Source organism: Artibeus jamaicensis, unplaced genomic scaffold, assembly GCF_021234435.1.
Source record: "Artibeus jamaicensis isolate MK-2021 breed Jamaican fruit bat unplaced genomic scaffold, CSHL_Jam_final scaffold_11, whole genome shotgun sequence".
In the NCBI taxonomy this organism is placed as follows: Eukaryota; Metazoa; Chordata; class Mammalia; order Chiroptera; family Phyllostomidae; genus Artibeus; species Artibeus jamaicensis.
Window position 1 is genome coordinate 2,742,819 of NW_026522027.1, and position 22,284 is coordinate 2,765,102.

Below are 22,284 nucleotides of genomic sequence, written 5' to 3' on the forward strand. Positions count from 1 at the left end.
ACTGGCTTCAGCCCAGGGGAGGAACTAGATTTAACCAACTGTACTCCACTAGAAGCATTTCTTACGGTTGACCACGTGTTCAACTGCACTGCATTCAGCCATTTCGCCAAAGGCAGACACTGTCTTCACGCGAGGGCAGACAACACGAGGGCAGCCACCATACTTTGCTGACGGAGGGTGCCACGCTTTCCTGTCCACAACAGAGAGGGGCTTCACATCATTCCAGAACACAGAGCTCTCCTTCCTGGGGTGTCATCTGCTCCCACAACTCTACGGCCCACACGGAACGAGTCCCCATGGGAAGTTCACTCGGGCTCCTGTGGGTGGCCGAGGATAACCTGCCTGCGCGGGTTGCGGCCCCAACTTGCCCCGCTGCCAGGGGACAGGAGAGGAGGAGGAGGAGCACGAGAACAGGCTTGCACAACTGCTTTTATTTGAGCCACCAGATCTGCCCCCGGAAAGAGCCCCAGACCGGGGCTCACCTCACAGGAAAGGGCTGTGAGCCAGGGAAGAGGGGCCTGTTGCTCCTGTCCCTGCAGAGGGAGGCCAAGACGGACGGTGCCTGTGCCTGTCAGTGACCGGTCAGTCCCTCCCCGGGTTGGGGGTGGGGGGGGTCTCAAAGTCGCTCCTGAACAACGCTCCACTGAGGGTGGGAGCCTGGCCCTGAACACCTCATGTCTCTGGGCGAGGAAGTCACGGTCCCTCACCCACCAGGGCTGCCGCCACTCTCCAGCCCGCTGGTGGGGAGGATGTACATGCTCCGTCGCCATCCACTGGGGACCCAGAGAGGTTCCCTGTGTGACTTTCCTCCCCTGCACCTCAGGCCAGCAGGCGGCTGTACTCGGCCAGGGCAGAGGACTTTTTCACCCCGTCCCAGATCCGGGCGGCGTAGTGGAACCTGTAAGAGGAGGTTGACAGTCAAGAGCCGCCTGGCTGGGGCCCATCCCAGCCTGGGCCCACGTATGACCCGTGTGTGAGCCTCCTCAGCCGGGCCACAGGAAGGGGTCAGTGCTGATGGGCGGTGGCCCTGAATCCCTAACTGCCCCCAGTGGTAAGTAAAACTGAAGGTCCGGGACCTGGACTAAGACCTCAGCCCCCACCTCCGAGTCCACTCAGAACTGGCCTTTGTGGGAAGCAGTTCTGTCTTTACTTCCCTCTGAAGTCTTGTGAGGGTCAGCTACACAACCCTTCTCCCCATTTCCCCCTCCCACCGGGCCCCGGTTCAGACCAATGGGAGGAGCGGAGCTCCGGCCCCCTGGCCCCGCCCTCACTGCCCTGTTACTCCCTGTGCCCTCCCACAGCCCTCGGCCAGCAGACCCAGGGGACCAGGCCGGAGGCTGCACCAAGCCAGCCTATCTTCTGTTCATAGAGGAGGCAGAACTGCTGTGGGCTCTGCACATATGCAGTCATGCAAAGCCGGGGCTGGAGAGGGGGTGCAGGGCTCCCGGGGAGCAGGGTGGAAGCCCACGGGCAGAGGCGGACACCAGGGGGAGGGGACGAGACTGCATCCAGGAAGCTGCAGGCGCTTCCTGTGCTTCCTGGAGGCTTCTGGCTTCCTCTCCCGCGAGGCTACGCTTGCGCACTCAGGGCTGCAGGACAGATGTTCAAGCTTGACTGGGCTCACTGGTTCTACTCTTCACAAGCAAGGGACACCTAAGCACAGGTGTGTGACCCTGCTGTGTCACACTTCTCTCTGAGCCTGAATTCCCCACAAGCCAAATCAGTGACCAAACCTGCAGCCCCCTGGCTAATTAGGAGAATTCAAAATCCCAGGAAACAATGTGGTATATAAAACAGAAAGCAACAGATGCACAAACTCACAGACACAAACAACAGTACAGTAGTGACTAGAGGGGGGAGGGGGAAAGGGTAAAAAGGGTCAAACATCTGGTGACAGAGAGAGACTAGACTTTGAGGGGTGAGCACACAAAGCAAGGTACAGATGACCTGTTGTAGAATTGTACTTACACCTTAGCTAATGCCATTTACCAACGTTACCCCATTACATTTAATTAAATGAAAAAGTAAACCTAACCCTAACACAACCTTGTAATTATAACCCCAACTCTTACCTTACCCCTCTAATACTAACCTCAACCATTTAACACTAAACCTAACATTAACCCTCTAACCCTGACCCTAACCTAGACCCTAAACTTTAAATCCTACCCATAGCCCCGAATCTAACACCGTAACCCTACGCATAACCCCAAACCTAAACCCTAAATCCTCTACGACCCTGATGCTACGTCTAGACCTACCTCGAAACTGCTAAACCTAACCCTAACTCTGCCCTAAACCCCAACCCTAATTTTAACTTTAACCAACGTCCCCCTCCCCCGTCCAAAAACCATCAAAACCCCCCACACACAAGCAAAGCAGCCCGACGTGGAGGAGGCGCCCACGAGACGGCAGCAGCCACCACGGTGCCGGGAAAGGGAACTCAACGTGGCGAGTCTCCGAGCACCCTCTGTGGGCACCGTCGGGGGTGGGGGTGGGGGCGGGGACCTCACACCGACCCCTTCTCTGCCACGAGCTCTTACCAGTTCTTCTCGGTGAGGATTGTGTGTGACAGCTGTGGCCGGGCCATGGACATCACTTGGCTCCGGAGCTTGTTCACCAAGGACTGGAAACTGGGGTGGCCGCGGTACCCGGGAAGCAGGGAGAAGAGTGGGCTGGAGCCGGGTCCTGGGAGGTTAAGGTGGGAGAATAAGGGGCCTTCCTCGCAGTCAACCGGCATCCTGGCCTTCCAGGAGCACCTGCGCTCAGCCCCACCCGACTATTCCTATACTTCCACGACCCTGAAACCTGCCCTGGGGAAAGGGTCCAGGCACCGCGGGGGCAGGCCGGCCTCCCCTCACACCAGGGCGGGAGCCTGTCCAGCCCAGACCAGCGCAGCCCATGTCTCCCCCTAACCAAGGAGGACCCGCGTCTACTTCCAGACCAAGGAAGCCCCTGGCTGCCCGTGGCTGATGCCCCTGAGGGGGAACCGCACCTGCCCTCGGCGGGTTCTCACTCTCCGCTTCGCTGTCCATGAAGGGCACCAGGAACAAGTTGACCTCCGAGTCCAGGAAGTCCGGGGGCAGCCCAGGGAAGACGCTGCACTGCAGCATGGACAGGGTCCCTGCAGGAGGGAACCGCGGAGCTGCAGGGACACCACGCTGCCAGGGCGGGGGAGGGGGGGCCAGGCTTGTCTGGGGATCTAGGCCGTGAGGCTGGCCAGCGTGGGGGCAGTGCAGGGACCCTCACCCTTGTAACGCAGGTGCGAGTGCGCCATGAGCTGGTCGATTATCAGGTGCATCTGCCGCAGCTTGCGAGGACAGAAGTCCTCCCGGCGAGCTTTGTTCTGCAGGAAGACTAGGAACGGAGGGGATGTGGGGCCCTGTGAGGCCCGGCCTCGAGCACTCCCCCTCCTCCCGGAGAAGATCTGCCCCTGCCCCCGAGTTCAGATCACTCGTAAATATTTATGTGACACGTGACTTCACTGTAGCACCAGGCCCTGGGCGATGCTGGACACCCAGACAGAAGTCAGGTGTGGTGTCTCCCCGCAAAGATGGAAAAGACAAGAGGAAGACGGCCGCGTGATCAGGGTACTCCAGAAAGTGGCAGCAGGGCCGGGCAAGGCCGGAGACGCGGGCGAGGCCCTGCCTGGGGTGCCCCACACGAACCAGAGCTCTGCACGACAGCAGGGCCAGGGCAGAGCAGGCACAGGGCAGGGCCGCACAGGGCAGGGCCGCACGGGGCCACTCGGGTCACGCCAAGCTTCCCTGCCTGCACCCTGGGCTCGTGGACGCCAGGGACTCAGAAACGGGCGGGCCCAGGCCCCGTTCCCAGGAGGCTCCCATTCTGTTCAAGGAGCCAGACCCAGGCTCAGGGATGCCCCGCGGTGGCCAGGGTGGGACTGGGGCCGTGGGTCCCTTACAGGATGGTGCTGCTAATGTTTTTGACTTCCCCCCTCCCAGCTCCCTACTCTCCGTGGCCCTGGTTTCGCCCTTCTTCCCCGTATCCGCCCCTCTGGCCCCCCGCGGAGCTCTCACCCAGGTGGGGGTAGTACTCAGTGCCCTCGTCGGAGCCCGACGAGCTGCTGGACTCGTGGCTGGGGGACGGGGTGGAGGGCTTCACCATCTCCGCTGTCTGCAGGAACCTGGGGGTTTGAGGGGACAGGCTGGCCGATGCTCTGGCGCTGGTACCCCACATCCCACAGCCTGGGAGAAGGAGCTCCCTTTGCAAATCTGATGAAAGCTGCGGCCACACCCAGAAAAATGTCCCATACACCCCAGATTTCTCACAAATTTTAGGGAGTCCAGACACAAACCCATGGATTCACATCAACTGGATGCATTTTTAATGAGTGGACGATATTTTAAACACTATTTTTTAGAGCACTGTAAGTTCACAGCAAAACTGAGTGGCAAGTACAGGCCGTTCCCATGAACCTCTGCCCCACTCCAGTCTCCCCGGACACCAACATTGCACGAAACGACCCTGACACGTCACCAGAGCCCAGAGTCCACGCGTCGAGTCCATGGTTCGCTCGGTGCGGTTTGCTCTGGGCTTTGGCAAACACGACCTGTACACACTGTTGTGTTTTCCCACAGAGCAATGCCACGGCCCTAGATCTCCTGGGGGCTTCACCTGGTCGCCCCTCCCTCCCCCTAAGCCCTGAACCACGGACCTTCATACAGTCTCCACAGTGCTGTCCTTTCCAGAGCGTCACGTAGTTGGAATCATACAGAGCAGCTGTTCCACATGGCCTCCTTTCACTTAGTGCTACGCATTTAAAATTCCTTCCCATCTTTCACGGCCTGATAATCTTTTTAGCCCTAAGAATATAACCAGGTCCGAAGTCCCAGCTCCTTCAGCCACTCACCAAGACGGCACTGAAGGCCATCGTGGTCACCTCTACATTTTGACAATTTACAAATGAAGCTGCTAGAAATATCTGTGTGCCGGATTTCGTGTGGACGTAAGATTTCGGTTTATGCTACTTTTAGATAATGTTTCCAAACACATAAAAGTAAGTACTCTTGGGCTGTTTGCAGAGGTAGGGAATAATGGTATGTGACGAAGTGATGGCTAACATCCTCCCACAGACACACATGTGAACAGGTTATCCACAGTTTTAAGGGGCTCGCCTATCCAGGAGGCCCACTGGTAGACCCTGCTCAAATACAAGGCTCTCCCGCCGGCCCCGCACCTGAGCCCACAGCCCAGGGAGGAGGCAGCCTGTTCTATCTGCTTTGTTCAGATCCGCCTCCCCGGTGTCCAGAACAGCGAATGACATACGTAAATGTTCAATGTTATTTATCACATGAATGGATGCCCATGAACAACGGTGACAGGAAGGGAGGTTTCAGAACGAGGCCGTGTAGATCTGGCCACAGTGACTGGCTCCCCAGCCGGTCTGTCCTCACGGCGGGCCAGACCCACAGCTCCGCGCCACGCCCAGGGTTACTCACACAGACGGGAAGCCCCCATTTATCAGTTGCTCACTATGTACCAGGCACTACACTGAATGCTTTAAATTCTTCTAACTCACTCAATCTACACGGAACAGCTTTGCCTTTGCAGAACTGTGGGAAAAGAAGCCACTTCCAACGGGAGCCGGGAGTCAAATGCAGGGCCGCCTGATTCTGGAGACATCGCCTCCTTCAGCTCAGTTCTCCTGTCCCAGGAGCTCCCCTTCCGTCCTGGCACCTGGGCCCTGGGCCCCAGCTGCTGGCCTCCCCTCCGCTACCTGCTGGGGCCCCAGGCCAAGGAGGACCCTTGTGGCCACAGGTCCTGAGCCAGTTCTGCCTGGGGCATTCCCAGCTGCTTCAGGCAGGACTCCTGCCAGACCCAGATTCCCTCCCTCCCTTCTCTGGCCTGCAGGATGCCAACGGGACGGCACACGTGTCTGCGGGGGACAAGACGCGAAGGACGGAACAAGCCAGCTCCTTCTGCTATCCATCAGCAAACCTGTATCAGTATCTCCCTGGGCCAGGCACTGAGCGAGGCGCTGGGGACTCTGTCTGCCTAGCCATCCCTGCTCCGCCTAACCCTTGGCAACCCCGCAGACAAACCACAGAGAGATTTACACTGTCGGGGTGACGCGTGCAAAGAAGGGAAGAGAGCAGGGGGAAGGGGAACGGGGGGCCTAAGGGAGAAGGTCAGGGAAGGCCCGAGGGAGGGTGTTTCTGGCTGAGGGTTGAGGGGTGAGGAGGGCCTGAGCTGCACAAGGAACAAGCATGAGGTCACGGTGGCAGGGAGGCAGGGAGGCCAAGCAGCAGGAGAGAGGGCCCGTGAGGTGACTGGGAACACACAGGGGCCCTGTGAGCCAGGCACAGGGAGGACTGGGTTTTGCTGAGGGACGTGCGGTCGGCGAAGGGTCGTGAATGTGCGTGTGTGCCGAGGGAGGGTTAGCCGGTAGGGACCCGCTCCACTTGCATTTTATTTAATTTTTATTTTTGAAACACTTTATCTATTTACTTTTAGAGAGAGGAGAAGAAAGGGTAAAAAGGAGGGAGAAGAACACCAAAGTGTTGTTGCCTCTTGCACGCCCTCTACTGGGGACCTGGCCCACAACCCAGGCTTGGCCCTGACTGGGAACTGAACTGGCAACCCTGTGGTTTGCAGGCCGGCGCTCAATCCACTGAGCCACACCAGCCAGGGCTCCACGTGCATTTTAAAAGGACCCCTGGGGCCACAGTGTGGAGCCTGTGATCCCTGGGCGAGTGGCTGGGTCTCTGGGCCCCGCGTCTCGTGGCTGCCTCCCCCTCCCCTGCAGCCCCTCACCTGTACAGACTGAGGTCCGTGAACCAGTCCTGGACGACAATCACCACGTGGCAGACCGTGAAGAGGAAGGCAGCAATCTGGAGCGACTGGGGGATGGGCGGGAGGGAAGGGCCGCAGAATTGAAGGTCTCCTCTGCCTGGAGAGGCGTCCCTGATCCCGGACTCAAATGAAGGGGTGTCAGGGTAAGGGCTTCAGAGCCCTACTGTGTGCCCAGACTGTGCTGGCACTTCCTTCAGGGGCCACCCCTCCATTGGGCACAGTAGGAACCATCACCCCGGTTTTCAGAGGCAGAGACTGAGGCCTGAGGGGGAGGGCGTGTTAACGACTTTTCTGAGGGGCAGAGCCAGGCCTGTCTCTCAGTGCTGGCCTCTTCCGACAGACAGCCGGGGCTCTGAAGAAGCAGAAACAAGGTCCACCCACACCCAGCCCCGCATCACAGATCTAGTAAGGCAGGGTAGCGTCTCGCCCCCCGGGGCCTGGCTCAGCCCCCTCACCTGCATCTCCACGTAAGTGTGGGGGAGGTTGTACTCTGGAGGCAGCTTGCGGTCGTTATTGATCAGGTGGTCCAAGATGGAGGGGCTCAAGATGGGCTGGGGCGAGGAAGAGAAAAGGGGTCAAAGAGGGTGGGGTCGGGATCCTGGGGGTCATGGCTACCCACGTCCCACACACTGAATGAAGGCAAATACACTTGCCTCTCTTGGGACAAAATACAGTCAGAAACACAAGCAGGGAGCTTCTAATTAGCACACTGCTGGTTAGCAAGAGGCAAGGGCCACGTTTCCAGCGGTGTACTCCCCCCAGCTCTCGGGTGCCTCGTGCCCGAACAGGCCTGAGCTCATGCTAACAGACGTAGCGTTTACCCAAACGGGTCGTGTCCCTGCAAGGCCCTTTTGCTTTAGTTGTCTCAAATGCTTTCCTAACTTTGCTAACATCATTACTTAGGTCAAAAAACGATTAGTGTGAGATTGGTGAGGATTTAAGAAGTGTACCAGTGGGTGTAAAAGAATCAGTGGTGAGCTCATCAGACTTTTTTTAGAGGAACATTCCATTAAAAACCTGTAAGAGCTTAATCAGCTTGCTACTCTACGGCCTTCTTCCTGCAGTGAGCGGAATTAGGAAAGAGGCTTTTCCAAGTGCTCACTTTCTACACTCCAAGCACCGAGTGTTTATTTTGTGCTGTTTGTCGAACTTCCGCTCCGCCCTCCGCGGCCTCTGACCCAGCCGGCACACAGTTCAGTTCCCTCCAAGGTCCCCGTGGTCCATGCACAGAGCCTGGCACACAGGTTTCAGGTCACATTTGTCACCAATTCCCAAAGTGAGCACCACCCGTGATACAGGGCCCCCTACAGAAGCGCTCCACGCTGGGGGGGCGGGGAGGGCACACACGAATCAGACTGACAGACCCCGAGCTGCGGTGGGAGGTGCACGTGGGCACAGAAGCTCAGAGGAAGCTCCCAAGAGGAGACCGCACCCCAGCGGAATCTTCGGGGGAGAAGGCATTTAGCCCAGCGAACTGGCCTGGGCGGAGCCAGCGCTGATGGCGATGACAGTGACAGCTAAGGCTACTGAGTGCCCACTGCACGTTGCGATGCACTTGACTTGTGTCAACGCGCTGAAACCTCACGAAGACTCTCCGTCTCAGGGAAGCAGAGCGGGACGTGGAAAGCCCACAGGGGACAGAGACCCTGGCAGGGCCTGTGCTGTGTGTGGCGGGGCTGGGGCCACACCAGAGGGGAGGTTAGAGAGGGTGGAGGAGGAAGTCACATGAGCCCTGGACGCCAGGCTAAGGACCCGGGACTCTGCCTAAGAGCAAGGGGGGAGCTAAAGCTCGAGTGCACGAGAGTCGCTACCGAAGGCAGGGATGCGCCCGAATGCTCAGCCCGCGGCAGGTCCTGTGCCCGGCGCTGTGCCTCACGGCCCTGCCGAATGCTTGCCACCACCCGATGAGGCCAAGCATACGTACCGTCCCCATTCACAGGACAGGAAACTGAGGTCTGGGGGAGTCACCCAGCCGGTAAGATTTCAAGGCAGGCCCTGGACGCAGACTGATCGCAGGGCCCACACTCTTAACTGCTATGCTAGAAGATTCTTTAGGTTGCTGTGTGCACTCGAAAAGGAAGAGACAGGGCAAAAATCTGACAGGAAGAGACTAAGGGCCAAAAGCCACAGAACCTGCCCAAGGGCACCTAGCGCACCCCTGGCCTGGCTGGAACCACATGCAGACCGAGCGGGGTGCCGGCTTAAAAAGCTTCTGGGATGGAGCCGAACGCCACATGCGCGGGGAAGGGGGGGGGTTGGCACCTGTGTGTCCAGGAAGACAATCCGCTCCTGAGTAATAAAGAAGTCGATGCCACTGGTCTGGTTGCCCCCTCGCTCCTTCATTTCGGCGCTCTGGGCCCGGAAGACGTAGGCCCTGTGGAGGAGCAGGCAGGGAGAGCTGCAGCCCAGCTCTCAGCCAGTGACACTTCCAGTGTGACAGTGTGACACACGAAGTCTGCACATGTGACATAGCTCCCTGTCTGCCCACGGAGCCTCCCCCCATGGCCCCTGCTGTCTGGGGAGGAGGGGGTGGGACGGCGGGGCTACATTTTACACCAAGGGACTCCACCCCCGCCCACGGGAGATTGGTTAATTCACGCAATGAAGTCAGTAAACTTAGGTGCCGAAGAGCAGGGACTGGGCCTGACTCCGGGACTCAGATCCCGGCTCTGCCTCTTCCCGCCTGGGTGGCTGTAACAGTTTTGGATCTTTTTCCTGGTTTCCTCGTCTGCGAAGTGGGGACCACAGCAGTGTCAAACCTCTTAGGGTTACAGTGAGGCTAATACATGCGTCTGATAACAGTGACTTATGATTGTCAGCCACTGACTACCAAGTGCGCCTGCTCTGCCGGACCCTGGAAACACGGACTGGCAAGTCTCACAGGGGGAGGCCGTTCGGTGTCCCGGTGCCCGGCCCTCCCCCGGCAGGCAAGTCTCTCTCGTGTCTAATCTGTGCTGGATGCTTGGGATCTGACAGCAAAGAGGACAGAGCTGGGCTTGGCCCCAAACCACCGAGGCTCACCTTGGTCACTCTGTGACGTAGACAGAGCAATTTTGTCTCTTTCCATGTGTAAAATCAGGATAATAGCACCTGCCACATTTTGCCGAGCACAATGCGTGCTCCTGTGTATAGTGAGTGCACACCCACGTCTCTGTGCACGCTACACTCGGTATCATCACACCCACGGTATGTAATCATTAGAGCCACGTATAATGCATATCCTTATTTTCCATCAAAAACTTGGGCAAACAACTGTGCGTTATACACTGCAAACTATGGTACCTCTCAAAGGGTCACTGTCACCTCCCTGAGATGCTTAGTATGTTGTCTCACCCAGAGCAGGTAAACTCCCACTTAACACTGTACTGAGAGGACCTACTACGTGCCAGGATGCTGTCACAGTGAACAAGACAGACAAAATCTCTGCTTCCACGCAGCTTCTGGTCTAGCTCATGAACCAACAGAGACCAGTAACTGCAGGCGCTGGGAAGCGGCGTGTAGAGCGCCAAGTGGGAACGAGTTTGTCCACGGAGCGGGGAACGATCGCCTTAACAGGCAAAGGCTGCTGAGGGTGCGAGAGAAGAGGGGAGCCGACTGAGCAAGTTAATTACTTTAGAGGGGGAGGTGGGAGGGACGCATGATGGAAGCGAAGACAAGGCAGGAGGCAGGAGGCTTGTATAAGGGGCAGAGCAGAGGACAAACCTGGCTGGGAGCGAGAAGAGGGTACACAGGCCCCGGGGGGGGACGGGGCAAGGAGCTGGGGCTGTGGCCTGTGAGCTGGGCCCTGCTCAGAGACCTGAGGAGGGACGGGACAGGACGTGGGTTCTGGAGAACTCTCCCTCGCCGCCGTGTGGCCAGAGCTGTCAGGTGAGAGCGGATAACGACAGGCGAGGCCTCCCTTGTCTCCCTGACCCGACGTCCGAATCCCCCACTTACTCGCTCCGCTCCACTCGGAGGCCTGCACGTGTCTGCACACACGCCGGGCACTCTCCCAACTCAGCGGGCCACACCTGCTGTCCCTCCGACTGGAATGTGTTCCCTCCTCCAAGGCGGCTTTTCCTCAAATGCCCCGAGCGAAGCCTTCCCTGACCGCCCAACATAAAACTAATGCAGCCTTAACAGTGCCTCCCTATAATCCTCTTTTGTCACCACCTTCTAACATGCCCGATAATGTTTATTTATTTAGCGTACCACCTCCTCCACTGCTGAAGCCTCGAGTGGAGAGGGGACAGGACCGACTGGGGGGCAGAGGAGAGTGGGATCTAGTGGATCCCACTCTCACCACCGGGCTCCGTAACCTGTTCTGGGTCTGCGTCAGCGGCCCCGAGAACTGGTGGAAACTGTGGACTCTTCCCTAGAAGAAATCCCTGACCGGGGATGTGTGTGAAATTCTGCATTTACTGTTAGGGTGTTGCCATGGACGCCCTGATGCCCATCTGTGGAGAGCAAGCTAATTATCACCTGCTTTATTTAAAAAAAAGAAAGAAAGAAAACTATTTTTTGAGACAACCCCCAGGGGCTACTACCCCTTCTCCTCCTCCATTCTGAGTCTTCCTTCACCAGACTGTGTACGCCGCCTACTCCCTAGTCCCCGCCTTTCTCCCTTTCCTTCTCTCTCCTCGGTTTTGGATGCCTAGTTCTTAAACTCTCTTGTCCACCACATCCCCTCCTGGGACTTCGTCCTTTATCTTTGTGACCACACCCACCCTTACTCAAGAACCCGGGACAGAGGCTGGTCTAGAACCCACGCCCGCCTTCCGGACCTCGCCGTCCTGTTTCCCAGCGGTATCGGCCACGTCTGTGAGCATCTGCTCCACACCAGGCTCCTGTTACTTTTTGCCTTACTGATCTTACTTCGTGCCCCCAAAACCCACTTTACAGACGAGGAAGTGACATGCTGGAAGGTGCAGTGACCCGCCCAAGGTCAAGCAGCTGGTGAGTGGCAGGACTGAGACTGCAGTGGTTCTCAATCCAAATGAGAACTTCACCCCAGGTCCTGGCTGGGCTCTGCACCATTTCCCAGGGCACGGCCAGAAGGGAAGAACAGGACTGGTTACCCTGGAGTCACACAAAAACTTAGTCCAGCCCCTGTTCACCCTCATCTGATGAAGACACTGAGGCCAGGGGAGGGGGAGCAACTCCTCAAAGACCTTTAGCAACACCACTCGCAACACCTGGGCCCACCCTCCAGTCTCAGGTGGGTGCCCACCTTCCTCCTGGCCCCCCGCGCCCCGACCTGATGCCCCCTCACCTCTGATCCTCCTCAGGAGTGTTGGCTGACAACAATGACATGATCATGGACTTGCCTGTCCCCTGAAGGCCCAGGACACCAACCACCAACACATCGGTCTGATCCAACAAATACTGTGGGAGAAGGCAGGAATGCGGACCTCAGGAACCCGTGAGTTGCCTGAGTGGGGATGAGATGAGGGGGCCCCAGACCTCGGTGGCTTGCCCGCCTGCCTTGTGGGATATAAAGAGAAAAGTCTTGCCTGTGTGTGCATGGTGGGGGGTGGGGGTGGTACTAGACTACTCGGGGCACACCAAACAGCAGCTGTGAGGGTTCCAAAGTAGAAAAGAGCCTCACATAGTCAAGAGGCTAATAAGAATCAGTGTGGCTGGAACACTGTGAGGCAAAAGGGAAGCTTGGCCTTTGGGAAGAGAAGGGGGAGGCAAAGGAACGCAAGGGCAGGTTGAAGGAAACAGGACTTGGTAACTCCTGGGAGGCCCTCTGCTCAGTCAGGTTGGGAGAACGTGAGAAAGCGAGCAGCGTGCAGGAGCAGGAAATGAGTCCATCTGGCTCTCGTGTGGGGTTGCGTCCTGGGAATTCCTGAGACCTTCACCTCCGGGCGGCCGCCTCTGCTGACTTTCACCACCAGGGGGCAGGAGAGACATGACTCAAGGAAAAGGAATACTGCAGGTCCTCGAAAAGCATTTTTGTTATAAGGTTAATAAGGAAAGAACAAATCAATTCCCAGCCGGGGTCACTGTCAGTGTGGAGTCCGCGTGTTTTCTGCATAGGTTTTCTCCCGAGACTCGGATTCCTCCCACATCACAAGGATGCGCACATTAGGTGAACTGGCGTGTCCAGTGTCCTAGTCTGAGCGTGGTGTGGGTGTGAGTGGCCCTTCGATGGCAGGGCTCCTGTCCGGGCTGGGCTCGCACCCTGCACCCTGAGCTGCAGGAACAGGCTCACCTGTGACCCTGAACTGGAATAAGCAGGTTGGAAAAATGACCATCTGACTTGTTTTTATTCATCTTTGACTTTAAGATGAATAAAAACATTTTATTTCAGTGTTTAATGTTAGAAGTGTTTGGGGTCTTTATTTAAAAGTTTGGCAATGTTTCTGTGATCAGAAATATGCTATAGGAATTTAACTCTTGTTTATATCAATTAACCTAGAGTAAAATTAGTCTCCTTATACATCATTTTGCTTAAAGTCGCAGTTTCTAAGAACCTATCAAGGATGTTACAAAAGAACTCACTGTATGTCCTCAACTGTGGCTGGTGCTCCTTAGAATCACCTGGAGAGCTTAAAAAAAAAAAGGAGGGAAGAAAAAAAAAGCAGCGAACCCTGGGCCCAAGCCTCGACACAGGAAAGCAGCAAAGCTGGGGCTAGGCCTGTTCCATAGGGCAGACACTGACCACACGTGGCTATTTAAATTAAAATTAAACAAAGTTAAAAATCCAATCCACGTTTTGGGGTATGTGGGTAAGGGCTCAGTGGCCACCTAGGAGGACACAGCCATCACACTAGATGACGCAAACGTGGAACCTCTGCGTCACTGCAGGGGGTTCTGCCTGACCGTGCTGAAGGGCAGGGCTTGGACACTGGCTCTTTAAAAAAACAAACAACAAAACCTCCCCAGGTGACACCAGTGTGAGGACACACAGAGGCAGCAGGGCCAGGGGAGAGCTGGGCCTGGCATGCTGGTCTCAAGTCTAAGCTGTTGGGGTGAGCTGAGCAGGAGCCTCATCTGACAGGTCTGGGGGGTGGGAAGGGCGGTGGAAGGGGGGGAAACGAAGACCAGCAGACTAGAGGCAGGTATGTGGGCCCAGAAATGGCAGCCTGAACGAGAGCAGAGGTCGCTGGGCGGAAGGGGAACCGCTGGGGAGTGATACTCAAACCAGTTAAGGCTGGTACCACACGGGCTTCCCCCAGTTCGGAGGGGGACTGAGGCAGGGTCCAGGAGGCCGCCCTGCTGTGGGATGGTGCAGGACACCCCCGGGCACCTCGGGGCAGGGGGAGCACCTCTCAACCAACCACCGTCAGGGTGGGTCAGTACTTAACCAACCAGTGAAGCTGAACTAGCGCAGCTACCGAAATTCGGGCCTGGCCGTTGAGAGATTTCAGATCCGTTCCCTCCCACTGTGGCAACAGCTGTCTGGGCTGGTGCTGCCCACCACGCGGCTGGAGGAGGCCAGGGTGTGGGGCCCGGGGAAGCTCAAGCAGGGAGAGGCCCTCCCCGCCAGTACCTCGATGGCACTGTCGCACCAGTTCATCTGGTCGTCCACCAGCTTGATGCTGTGCTTCATGCGCTCTGGGGGCAGCAGTTTGGCCTGGCCCACGACGGCTGGAAACACAAAGCAGGAGACAGAGGATTGGGTGAGGGTCTGTCTGCGTGAGGGGATTCCGGCTGCCAGCCAGATCCTGTTCGGCCCCTACTCACGGTCCATGACGGCTGGTGCGGCGGTGCCCATGCCCCGGTTCTGGATCTGGTACACAGGCTGTGTGGGTCTCTGGCCCTCCTTCTCCCCCTTGGGTGGCACGGGGGCCGCAGGGGGCGGCGGGGTGGTGCCCTCAGGCGTTGAGGCATTCGCTGGGGCCGCGGGCCCTTTCCCCTCCTCCCGTGGTTTCATGAGGACAATGGGCTTCTCCAGAGGAGCTGGGGCAGGCGGGGCGGCAGGGGCCGCTGGAGGTGGTGGCTGCTTTGACTGTGGGAGTGAGAAGATCCCAGTTGGTGGGAGAGATCTTTGCCCTATAACTGCTCCCAGCCTCCCCTTCCCAACATTTCCCCCGCTCACCCGCTCTGCTGGAGGTTTTGAGAGGATGATGGGGGTTTTCTGCATGACCGATGCGCCTGTCTCCTCGCTGCCATCCTGTGGTGAGGGAGGGCAGTTACTCCACGGGCTCTCCTGGAAACTCCTCCGAAAGCCTCTACGTGCGCCAGGAACTAAGAGCCCTCATATATGAACTCCCTCAAGCCTACCAACAACCCAGTGAGACAGATACGACTATGGTCTCCACTTTACAAATGAAGCAATCGAGGCACAGAGAGGTTAACTGGCTCACCCCGGGGTCACACAGACAATAAGCCGCGGAGCCAGAATTTGAACCTGACAGCCCGGCTCCAGAAGCAAGCTGTTAACAGCTCGCTCCAGCTGCTTCCACTAGACAAGCCCAGGAGGAAGGAGCAAGGACTCTGGAGCTACACGGACCTGGGTTCAGACCTGGTCCTGACGCTCACTGGCGTGTGAATTTGGATCAGCAACTAGCCTAATGCCTGTTTCCTCCTCTGGCAAGTGGGGATGGGAATTCCTTCGTCACAGGACTATTATGAGCCTGAAAGAAAACGTAACTCAGAACTGTCCACGCAGCACCTGACACATGGCAGGTGCTCACTATCTGAGAGCTGCTGGTAGCACCTGCTTTTTTTTTTTAAAGATTTCACTTATTAATTTTATTTTTAGAAAGGGGTAAGGAGAAAGAGAAGGAGAGAAACATCAATGTGTGGTTGTCTCTTGAGTGCCCCCTACTGGGGGCCCTGACTGGGAATCGAACTGGTGACCTTTTGGTTCGCAGGCTGGCACTCAATCCACTGAGCCACACCAGCCAGGGCAGCGCCTGCTATTCTGCCCCTCTCTGCCTCAGCCCTGCTCTTGTGCTGGCCAAGCCCATGGACTGAATCCCACACCTGCCCTCTTCATGCCTCTTCTGACTCACCCCCCAATCTGCTTGAGAACGGGGAGACGTGAGTTTGAGTCCTGTCCTTTCCTGATTAACCTTGGGAGGGTCCTGGCCCCTCATTGGGTCTGTTTCTTCTCCCACATACTGAAGATTCTTATTTTAATCCTGCTCAGTTCACTGGCCTCTGGTGAAGAAAGAAGTAAAAGGATAACATGAAAGTGTTTGGGAAAGAACAGTTGTGAGCAAACTGTTGGAGGAAAGGCTGTTGGCTTCCAGGAGGCCAGGGAGGGAGACAGACAAGAAGGTCCGGGGAGGCCCTGGCTGGTGTAGCTCAGTGGATTGAGCGCAGGCCTACGAACCAGAGGATCACTGTTTGATTCCCAGTCAGGGCACATGCCTGGGTTGCAGGCCAGTTCCCGGTAGGGGACGCACGAGAGGCAACTGCACATTGATGTTTCTCTCCCTCTCTCCTTCCCTTCCCCTCTAAAGATAAATTTAAAAAAAAAAAAAAAAAAAACCAGGGAGGAGTGGAAGATACCTGGGACTGAGGCTGTGAGCGGGGAGAAGACAATGGACGGGAGATACATTCAGGAGGCCCAATGTGCAGCACTGGTGTCTGACTGGCCTGGGGTTGGGGGTGGAGGGGGGAGGCGTCCAGAAAGGGGCCTAAGGGGTTGTCATTGATACTGGGGGGAGAAATGGCAGATGCTGAGGTCAGCAGGGGACATGAAGGATGTAAGGAGCCCACTGGCTGGTTAGGAGGCTGCCAAGGCTCAGTAGCCAAGTCAGAGACAAGGTCAAGAATTGAGAGTTTTCCACTGGTGGCTGTTCCTCTCCCCCTTCTGGTGCCCCTATAATTCGGACGTTGGAACATTTAAAGATGTCCTGGAGGTTCCTAAGCCTCTCCTCATTTTTTTTTGAATTCTTGTTTCTTCATCCTTTTCTGTTTGGTCATTTTTTTCCTCCTTCTGGTCCACTTCTTTGATTTGAGTTCCAGTTTCCTTTCCATTACTATTGGTTTCCTGTGTATTTCCATTCATTTCAATTAGTTTAGTCTTCATATGTTCCTCTAATTTGTGACTAAAATCAACCAGTTCTGTGAGCATCCTGATCACCAGTGTTTTGAACTGTGCATCTGAAAGTTTGGCTATTTCTTCACTTCCCCAATCTGGCAAAGGAAACAGACTTCCAGGAAATCCAGGAAGCTCAGAGAGTCCCAAAGAAGTTGGACCCAAGAAGGAACACACCAAGGCACATCATCATTACATTAGCCAAGATTAAAATGGAGAGAATCCTAGAAGCAGCAAGAGCTAAGGGGACAGTCACCTACAAAGGAGTTCCCATCAGACTGTCAGCGGATTTCTCAAAAGAGACTTTACAGGCAAGAAGGGGCTGGAAAGAAGTATTCCAAGTCATGAAATCCAAAGACCTACAACCAAGATTGCTCTACCCAGCAAAGCTTTCATTTAGAATGGAAGGGCAGATAAAGTGCTTCTCAGATAAGATCAAATTCAAGGAGTTCATCATCACCAAGCCCTTATTATATGAAATGTTAAAGGGACTTACCTAAGAAAAAGAAGATAAAAAAGATGAACAGTGAAAGGACAGCAAACTCACAGTTATTAAGAACCACACCTAAAACAAAAGCAAACTAAAAGGACAGCTAGATCAGGAGTGGAAACATAGAAATGAAGATCATATGGAGGGTTAGCAACAGGGGAGTGGGAGGAGGAGAAGGGGGAGAAGGTACAGAAAATAAGTAGATAGATGGTAGGTAGAAAATAGGGGGGAGGGCAAGAATATTAGGGGAAATATAGAATCTAAAGAACTTGAGACACGTTCATAAACTAAAGAGGGGGAATGGTGGGGAGGGGGTGTGCAGGGTGGAGGGGAATGAAGGGGGGAATAGAACAACTGTAATGGCATAATTAATAAAATATATTTTAAAAAAAGAATTGGGAGTTGTTTGTTCAGGCACTGAAGCTGAAGGTGTAGGAAGATGGTAACATTTCGCAGGAAGATGTGTGTAGGAGGAAAAGAGACTGTATTAGACCCAAGGGGAGAACAAGGAACCCCCCAGTTCCCTGTGAATAAATTACTCTTCATTTTTGCAGTCTTATGACTCAGATACTGGTCCCAATTGTTACTTTCTTCCACTCCACCAAACAGCTCTCGGAGGTGGGCAGGACCCTGGAGAAAGAACCAGGGGGCAGATTCTGGCAGTAAGTCACCTGCACACAGGAGGAGAGCAAGGCAGGAGCTGGGCCCACACTAAGGCTCTGACTCCCAGTCCAGGACACAGGCTGTAGCAGGCAGATGGTGCTGTGTTGAAGGTTCGGCTGGATCTGGGTTTGAGTCTTCGCCCCGAAGCTTACTGACTATGACTTTGGGTAAGTCCCTTCCCCTGAGCCTCATCTACCTCCTCAGCGAAAATTACATCTATCATAGGCTCTACTTCAAGGCGTGGCTGTAAGGGTTCAGGAAGAGCCAAAGTACACTGCACACAGCTCAATAAACAGAAACATTTGTTTTAATTGTTATACAGATCTTTAAAATGGGTGACCTTATGGCACCTCTCAGCTCAAACTCTCCAATGCCAATCTCATTCAGTGAAATCCAAAGGTCTTTCCATAGCCTACCAGGTCCTATGTGAGGTGGCCCCAGTTACCTCTGACCTCATCCTTCTATCACTTTCTCCATCTTCATCCCCTATAGCCACACTGGCCTTAGGCTTGCACATACCAGATAAGATGCCTCAGGGCCTTTGCATTTGCTGTTCTGTCTAGAATTCTCTTCATTCAGATTTTTGTCATTGCTTGTTTCCTCACCTCATTCAGGTCCCTGCTCAAAAGTCACCTCTTCAGAGAAGCCTTCTCTGACCACCTCAGCTCACACAGCTCCCCTTATCACTCTCTAACTGTCTTACTCCAAGAAGGCAGCTGGTTTCCCTCACAGATATACCTGCAGCATCTAGATTAGAGCCTGGCACATGACAGGTGCTCAACAAACACCAGTGGAATGAGTGGATACAGAAATGCTGTCCTCGGGACTAGAAACTCACCCGTCTCTCTCTTTCCCATGGTGCAATGTAATCCCTCTCCCGACCGCCGGGCCCAGAGAGATTCTGAGGGCCTCCAGGGCCAGGCTCCTTCCACCGTCGCCGCCTCTCTATACCGTAGAGCCCAGGCTGACTGTGACCAGACTCAGACATGGTCGCCTACAGAGACAAAAAGCTGGATCTGAGGGTGAAGAAAGTCTCTCCCCCCTCCACTTGATTAACCCCAGACCATAAGACACTTCCTTTCAAGAAAGCTCTGTAGCTGTGGTAGTGACTGCCAACTGGCTCCCAATATTTGTTCTGCACTATATTTGGTTTGTTCTTCCAAAAATCAATCAATCAATCAATCAATCAATCAACCAACCAATCCCTCTGGTCTGAGCTGGGTACATGACTATCCAAAATACACTGTTCAGCCTAGTTTGCAGTTAGGTATGTCTGTCCATGTGACTAAGTTCTTTCTAGCCAATGATGATTCCCAAAGTGTGTTCTGGCAGTTTTCTATAACTTTCCTTCACAGACCTTGGTCCACACCCTTTGCTCCTTCCTCTTGGCTGGAAGGAATGTGGGTGTGCAGGCTGGAGCTCAAGCAGCCAACTTGGGCTGTGAGGCAAGGTAGCAGAAGGCATGGCAGGACAAGATACAAAGTTTGGGGTTCCCATTAACCTTGAATTGCCTACCTCAAGATTCAGTGAGAAACAGATACACTTCTACTTGTAACCAAAACTATTCCCAAATACTAATAATTTTATCCCAACATAATTCACAGGGGCAGGGTCACATAAAAATGGGACATTATCCCAAAATGCTGCAAGGCATTTCCTTACAAATCAGTAATATGGGCCTCGGTGAGATAAATCCTTTTTTGGTTAACCATGACCTGCATGTATGGGGGGAAGGCTCCAGCATTCAAGGGCCTGTTCACCTTCCATTGCTGGTGGTTCATCACCACACTCCAAGGTCTCGCTGGTGCTCACATTATAAATATACCATACCTACATGACCCCCTCCCTATTATTTAGGCATCTGTTTACAGGTAGGTACTTAGGGACTTTCCCCAGGTGTTCACACATCGTTCTAGGGAAATCTGAGTACTTCTCTGTCGGTTTACAGGCTATAAGGCCGTCTGGCACTGCTTAGGGTTACGGTGGCACACTGCAGCCTATGGACCAAATCTGGTCTGCCTTTTGTTTTTGTAAATAAAGCTTTATTGGAACGCAACCACCAATTTACAACTTGTCTGAGGCTGCCTTCGTGATTCAATGGCAGAGATGAGTAGCTGAGACAGAGACAGTATAGCCCCTTACAGAAAGTTTGCTAACTCCTGCTTAGCTAGCTAGTAAGTGCCTGTTAAAATCATTCAATGAATCCCCTCCAACCCTATCACAGTAAAAAGGGGCATTAACAGGTCCCTGTGAGAAACTTTCTATAACTAAAGTATCTGCTTATGAAATGCAGGAGTTAAGTTTGCTGACCAGGTAGGGGCTAGTCCAGCTTCTCTCTCACTGTTGCGTGACCCCTTCCCCAGCCACAAACAGGAGGACAAGGCCTGTTTACAAATGTTTTTGGAAATGATTCATTCGGCACTTAAATGACTGTTTGTAATCTCAGATGGAGATTGTCCTCAGAACTTGGGACTCTCGACTTCCTCCCTTGCAATTAAGTGTCTGCTTACACGTTATTCTGGAGACCTCTGCAGTGCTTACGTGTTTGTTTTTCCTTGTCCGGGACAACTCTGTTCCAGCACTATTAACTGTCTGTCTACCTACCTAGGAGGGCCCCCTTCCCATGCAAACTAGAGTGCATTTGCTTGTTATTCTGGAAACCTTCACAGTATTTGAGTCTATTTAACAGTCCCTATGGGGAGTTCCCCAGAATAAGAGTCCACCTACATGCAATCTGTTTACCCTCTGTTGTTTCCAAGCTCTTCTGGGGATTCTCCCCAAACATATAAAGCCAGTCTAAGTGTCTATCAACAAGATTCTTACAGTGACCCTCCCAGAAACTGAGTCTAATTACGCATCTCTGAAGGAGCCTCCTCAGGACTCATGTCTCTCTTCACACACCCCTTCTGGGACCTTCCAGACGCTAAGTGTCAACCTGCACAGCATTGGGGGAGACTCCCAGCTCCTAACTCCTCATTTATGCCCACTCTGATGAAGCACTCAGGAGATGACACACTTTTCTAAGGACTCTCTGGCACTGAATCATATTCCCAGGCTCCTAGGTGAGGCCTCCCCTTCTAGAAGTGATGAGTCTTCATCATTAAAGAGCCTTCCCGTTTGCACACATCTCATCGCCGGCCTCCTCCTATGAGGAGCCCCCCACAACCAGTGTCTGAAGGTGTCCGGATCTGTGTGCGGGCCCTCTGAGAGGGCACCCCCACAACTGCAGTCTCTTTTGACACATTTTTGGAAGGACCTTAGCATACTTTATAACCAGTTTACAGGCCCACCATTAGGATCTCCCAGAAGCGAAGTTCCTCTTCGCAAGTTAATACCTCCTCCCCACCCAACTCCTGCCAAGCCGGCATTCAACGTGCTGCCCTTGGCTCTGCGCTCAATTCCGCACCCCCGCGAGGCGTCCCCAACACTAACGGTCGGGAAAGGGGCGGGCCCTGAAGCGCACCCCGTCGGTGCCGCTGCCGCTGCCTCGCGCGGGCACGCGGCCCCCTTACCTAAGGCGGCTGCTGATTGGTTGTACCCACGCGGCGCGCGCTCTTCGGAAAGGGGGTGGGGTGGGGGAAGGGAGGTTCCACCAGCAGACACCCGCTAGTAAATAGCGTCGGGGGGGCCAGGAGCATGGGGGAGACGGAGAGAAAGCGAGCACCAGTCACTTCAGAACCGGTCTCAGTATCCCGGAAGCGGCACCCACAGAAGCATACAAAGCCGGCCAGAAGGTGGAAGAGGAGGAAGCCAAGCGGAGCTCAGATCCCGCGAGCGTAAGCGCCCAACTGAGCATGCGTCGTTGGGAAGTGGTTGGTCTCAACACGCATGCGGACCCCGGAGAGCGAGCGGCGGCGGCTCCGCCCCAATGCTCGTGCGCGTTGCTGGGGGCTGGAGTCGGTGAGCAGAGAAGACAGAGAGTGCGCCGCTCCCGATTCGCGTCCCGCCTCCTTAGAGGTTTTGGCGGGATGCGGTAGGGTGAGGCAGCAGGGAGGAATTTCAGTGTCCTGGACGGAGTATGCGCTGAGAACATGGGAGTGAACCTGACCTGGCGTGTGCTATAGAAGAGTGTACTCCCGTTGTGTGGAGGGAGACAGCTGGAGGTCAAGTCAGTTAGTAAAGCGGTGGGGTCCGGACTGGCTTGCACGAAAGAGTTCTGCCGAGGTGGGAGGTGAAGCAGTAGGAATGGGCAGGTCGGGCCCTAAGTGAATCCAGTATCAGGCTTTGTCCTGAGGGCCCGAGAAACGCAGAGTAGGGGAAAGAGGACCACTTCTTAAATCCCTCGTAGGCTTTGGTGGAAGAGGATCCAGTCCAGGGTCAAAAATTTAAATGACCGTGG

General features: G+C 54.9%; 1 protein-coding gene across 2 annotated transcripts; it reads right to left on the minus strand.

Moving 5' to 3' along the window:
* Positions 1-411: 411 nt before the first annotated feature.
* SMG9 (SMG9 nonsense mediated mRNA decay factor) lies at positions 412-21,742 on the minus strand. Of its 2 annotated transcripts, none has more exons than XM_053655744.1 (14): positions 21,458-21,742; positions 18,784-18,939; positions 14,840-14,914; positions 14,485-14,749; positions 14,291-14,388; positions 12,065-12,177; positions 9,076-9,187; positions 7,269-7,364; positions 6,775-6,860; positions 4,038-4,144; positions 3,250-3,357; positions 2,996-3,124; positions 2,544-2,688; positions 412-898 (listed from the first exon to the last, which is right to left on the minus strand). In XM_053655744.1, exons 2-14 carry the CDS (start codon positions 18,931-18,933, stop codon positions 820-822), a joined length of 1,563 nt encoding a protein of 520 aa, XP_053511719.1. In that variant the 5' UTR covers positions 18,934-18,939; positions 21,458-21,742; the 3' UTR covers positions 412-819. The 2 variants fall into 2 exon arrangements, with proteins under 2 accessions (XP_053511719.1, XP_053511720.1); XM_053655745.1 differs by having other exon boundaries at positions 18,784-18,955.
* Between the last annotated feature and the right edge of the window lie 542 nt (positions 21,743-22,284).

Excerpts from the sequence above, each read along its gene's own strand:
- SMG9 (XM_053655744.1), bottom strand. The coding sequence starts at position 18,933 with ATGTCTGAGTCTGGTCACAGTCAGCCTGGGCTCTACGGTATAGAGAGG. Across the intron at positions 12,178-14,290 it reads GGTGCGACAGTGCCATCGAG|TATTTGTTGGATCAGACCGA; the intron begins GTACTGGCGGGG and ends CTTCTCCCACAG. Across the intron at positions 9,188-12,064 it reads ACTCCTGAGGAGGATCAGAG|GGCCTACGTCTTCCGGGCCC; the intron begins GTGAGGGGGCAT and ends GCTCCTCCACAG.